The 4,720-nt window shown below is 45.9% G+C and overlaps 1 protein-coding gene across 2 annotated transcripts; it reads left to right on the forward strand.

The window, feature by feature from the left end:
• Positions 1–316: 316 nt before the first annotated feature.
• Positions 317–4,506, forward strand: LOC147889296 (pentatricopeptide repeat-containing protein At4g39530-like). 2 transcript variants are annotated; one of them, XM_087391617.1, is made up of 2 exons: positions 317–631; positions 722–4,506. In XM_087391617.1, exon 2 carries the CDS (start codon positions 1,008–1,010, stop codon positions 4,116–4,118), a length of 3,111 nt encoding a protein of 1,036 aa, XP_087247743.1. In that variant the 5' UTR covers positions 317–631; positions 722–1,007; the 3' UTR covers positions 4,119–4,506. The 2 variants fall into 2 exon arrangements, with proteins under 2 accessions (XP_087247743.1, XP_087247744.1); XM_087391618.1 differs by having other exon boundaries at positions 725–4,506.
• The last annotated feature ends 214 nt before the right edge of the window (positions 4,507–4,720 follow it).

Raw genomic sequence — 4,720 nt, forward strand, 5'->3', positions numbered from 1 at the left:
GTACCCCCCAAATCTTCTTTCGAAGGAAACCCCTGACGTGTAAACCAACCCCGAGAGGTTATGGGGACACGGACCCCCCTATAGCTTCACCTGACAACATCGTGCACTCCGTGCTACACATCTTCACTAAAGCTGGTGTAGTGGGTGGGGTATGGGGGCGACGAACTTATCAAGGTGGGTTCAAACCACCCGCCTGCCCATGGAGTAGGAAATAGAGTTGGAAGATGACACTCTTGGGTGTAGTGGTTCACACAAGCCGCCGATCATCGACATGAATCATGTAGTGGTTGGAGGAGTTGGCTATCGAGTGACCGGCGAGACACAAATCTTTTGTGTCACTCTCTTCTCTGGGGCCAACCAAAACGGCAGCCCTTCATAAGACCTTTTGGAGGCGGCACCAGAGTGCCATGTAGTTATCCCTTGTAATTCCCATCCCTTCCCCCAAATTGCCTTAAGCGATGCCCATATAACTATATCTTACACCCTCTCTCTCTTTTACATGAAATCCCGTTTGGAAATGGCTGCTGAATTGAAAGCTGCAGCTGTGCTAGCAGGAGAAAGCCAAAAAAAATCGTCATCGGGCCAGTTTACAGCATCTCCTTTGCTGTGGTGCGAGATCCCATTCAATAAGGTTTGTTTGCTACTGCGAATTGGTTTCTTTGCTGCCTCTTTTTGTTGGGCTTTTGCGTTTTTGCGAGCTCATCCTGGTTTATTGATCCAGAAGTTTCAGAGACTTTCCGGCTTTGCGCGCAATCGATCACGAGAGGCCCCGTCGATTGATGCTTTGTTGAATTTGCTCTGGGTTGAAGCAATGCTAGCGACATTCCTGGAATGTGTCTCCTGTCTGGGAAAAACCTTCCAGCTAGGTGCTCGACTGTCTTGCCCCAGGGTCAGATCACCTGGAAGGCCAATAAGGCCTATGGTTAGCGCGAAAGCTTGGTCACAGTGGGGAATATTGAAACAGTTTATAGACCTTACATTGTTTTACGACGGGTTGAGTCTGCAGGATGGCTGATTCTGGCAGATACGTTGGACTTATGGCTCATCTGAACAAACTGTGTAAGGTGGGGCAACTGGATGAGGCATTTCAGGTCGTCGATCACATGTGCCAGCAAGGAATGACAATATCCAGGGAAACTGTCTATAGTCTGCTGCAGGGATGCTGTAAAAGGAAAGACCTTTTGGCCATAAGGCGAGTGCATTCCCTCATGGTTAACAGCAAATTAGAGTCTGAGGCACTTTTAGGGGACCATCTGATCCGCTTGTTTGCCACATGTAGAAGCTTGCAGGAGGCAAATTTAGTCTTTGACAAGGTTGCAGAACCTAGTGTTTATACTTGGCATGCCATTATTTCTGCACATGCCACGCTAGAAGAAATGGACAGGGCTTTTCAATTGTATGATAGGATGATAAGCGAGGGCATAAAGCCTGACAAATATGTCTTCTCGTGCATCTTAAAAGCATGCAGCAGCACAGGAGCTTTAGCGCAAGGTAAGCTGATACACGACCAGATCGTTCAAAGTGGACTGGGATCGGATGTGATCATTTGTAGCACCCTTGTGGACATGTATGCCAAATGTGGCAGCCTAGAAAAGGCATGTGAAGTGTTCGAAGAAATGCCAATCCGAGATAGGGTAACATGGAACTCAATGATTGCAGCATACGTTTACCATGGGCACGGCCTATCAGCCCTTGAACTTTTCCAGAAGATGCAACAAGGCGGCATGGAGCCAGACAAAATTACTTATCTGTCCTTGTTGAAAGCATGTAGTCTCATAGGAGCTTTAGGGCATGGGAAATTTTTACATGATCAGGTTGTCAGAAGTGGACTTGGATCAGATATGGTGGTTGGGAGTGCCCTAGTTGACATGTATGCTAAGTGTGGGAGGTTAGAGGAGGCACGTAAAGTTTTTGGTAGTCTGTTGAATCCCAATGTGGTGGCTTGGAGTGCAATGATCGCTGGATATGCGCAGCATGGACATGGACTTCTAGCTCTTACACTTTTTGAGAAAATGCAGCAGGAGGGTATAAAACCAGACAAAGTCACTTTCACGTCCATTTTGAAAGCATGCAGCTCTATCGGATCCAGTGGGCTGGGCAAACTATTGCATGAGCAGGTGATTAAAAGTGGATTTGAATCAGACGTTGTTGTTGGGAATTGTCTCTTTGACATGTATGCTAAATGTGGGAACCTGGAGGAGGCTCGCAAAGTGTTCGATGAAATGCCAAATCGAGATGCCGTATCATGGGGTACAATGATTGCCGGATATGCCCAGCACCAGCAGGGTCTTTCTGCTCTTGATCTTTACGAGAAAATGCAACAAGAAGGAACCTTGCCAGACGAAGTCACTTATTCATCCATTTTGAAAGCATGTGGCAGTGTAGGAGCCATCGGACAAGGCAAACTGATACATGACCGATTTCTTGGGGGGTTCGAGCTAGATTTGATTGTTGGAAACACCCTGATTGATATGTATGCCAAGTGTGGGAACCTGAAAGAGGCTCGCAAAGTGTTTGATAACTTAACCAATCCAAATGTGGTGTCATGGAATACGATGATTACAGGATATGCCCAGCATGGTCAAGGGCTTCCTGCGTTTGAACTCTTTAAAAAAATGCAACAGAAGGGCATAAAGCCGACGAAAGTCACATATTTGGGAATCTTGAAAGCATGTGGCAGTATGGGTGCCATACAGGATGGCAAACTGATACATGCCCAGATCATTGAGAGTGCAATTGGGTCAGATACGGCGATTGGGAACACCCTTATTGACATGTATGCCAAGTGTGGAAGATTGGAGGCAGCACACAAAGTGTTTAATGGATTGCCAAATCGAGATGTGGTGTCTTGGGGTGCAATGATTGGTGGATATGTGCAAAATGGACATAGTCTTGCTGCGCTTGATCTTTTCAAAAGAATGCAACAGGAGGGCATGAAGCCAGATAAAGTAACAATCTTGTATGTATTGAAAGCATGTGCCAGCATAGGAGCAATAAGGCAAGGCAAGGTGCTTCATGAACACATGATGGAAAGTGGCCATGAATTAGATATCCTGTTGGGGAATGCTCTTGTTAATATGTATGCCAAATGTGGCAGCATGGAGGCAGCACGGGGATTGTTTGACGAATTACCAAATCGAGATTCGGTCTCGTGGAATGCCATGATTACCGGCTATACCCTGCATGGATATGGGCTTCATGCTCTGGCATTGTTTGAGGATATGCAGCAGCACGGCAGAAAGCCAGATAAGATTACGTATCTGTGCATTTTGAAAGCGTGTAGCAGCATTGGAGTCATACAGCAGGGCAAGCTCATACATGACAAGGTCATTGAAAGTGGATTTGGATCAGACGTGGAAATTGGGAACACACTTGTTGACATGTATGCAAGATGTGGGAGCCTAACAGAGGCACTGAAGGTGTTCAATAAACTTCCAAATCGAGATGTTGTGTCTTGGAGTGTCATGATTGCAGGATATGCCCATCATGGAAAATGCAGCCTGGCCAGGCAATGTCTGGAGGACATGCAGCAACAAGGACTGCAGGCAGACAGGCCCATTTATATTAGTGTCCTTGCAGCCTATAGTCATGCAGGCCTAGTGGAAGAAGGTTATCAATACTTTAGCTCTATGCGAGAAGACCATGCTTTAACAGAAAGTATGGAGCAATTTAATTGCTTGATCGACCTTCTTGGCCGTGCAGGGCGATTGAAAGAGGCAGAGGAGTTACTTCGAACGATGCCAAGCCTTCCCAGTGTTCCTGCATGGGTGTCTTTGCTTACGGCCTGCAGATCATATGGGAACGTGCAGCTAGGAAGGCAATGTTTTAACTACATTGCTCGGCTGGATCCCACTAATGCTGCTGGTTATGCACTCATGTCAGGCATCTATGCTGATGCACAGATGTGGGACAACGTCCAAGAAATAGAGGAGCTGAAAACCTTTTCTTGTGCATGGAAGACACCTGGAAAGGCCTGTATTGAGGTCAACGAAAAGGCGCATGATTTTTCTGTGGGAGACAATACTCACCTGGACAGTGTGTATGTCTATGCCAAGGTGACAAGATTAAGAGGGCAAATAAAGGGGGAAGGCTATGTGCCTCAACTGGGTTTTTGTTAGACCTGTCAGGTGGGGACTACCATAGTCTTAGAGCTGTACTATGAGGGCTAGGAACATACCTTCACTTTATCACAGCGGCCATAGCTTGGGCCTTCTGAACACACACGAAGGTCCAGTTGTATGGCTTGCAAAATAATCTTCTAGTATGTACCAAATGAAAGGGGCTATTTATGACATAGCCTCTCAAGTGATTCATGTGCGCCTCGACTGTCATGCCCATAAGACTGCCAAATGATTAAAAGATCCACTGATGGGCAAACTGCAATGCAAGCTGTACTAGGTCTGAAGTTTGTCAGGCCCTGACTGAGAACACCAATGGCTCAGGATGGCTTCCTTCAGCTACATTGAATTTCTTTTATTTTTTAGGGATTATTGACCAGAATATTGGAAGGCAATATGACACATGATGTCTTGAACAGTTTGAAATTTGCATTGAAAAAGTTTTTTTTAATAAATCTTTTAAGATTATGTTAATTTATGAATTAGAACTGCCAAACACACCCTCACTTCTGGGTGAGTATCTGCATTTACAGACACGTAGTGTGAGGAGTGCCATGCCATCTTGTCCATCCGGACCACATTGGTTGCAAGGAGAAACTCGT

Source organism: Dipteris shenzhenensis, chromosome 20, assembly GCF_047967505.1.
Source record: "Dipteris shenzhenensis isolate YYH24624 ecotype China chromosome 20, Dip_SZ_1.0, whole genome shotgun sequence".
Classification (NCBI taxonomy): domain Eukaryota; kingdom Viridiplantae; phylum Streptophyta; class Polypodiopsida; order Gleicheniales; family Dipteridaceae; genus Dipteris; species Dipteris shenzhenensis.

Excerpts from the sequence above, each read along its gene's own strand:
- LOC147889296 (XM_087391617.1), top strand. The coding sequence starts at position 1,008 with ATGGCTGATTCTGGCAGATACGTTGGACTTATGGCTCATCTGAACAAA.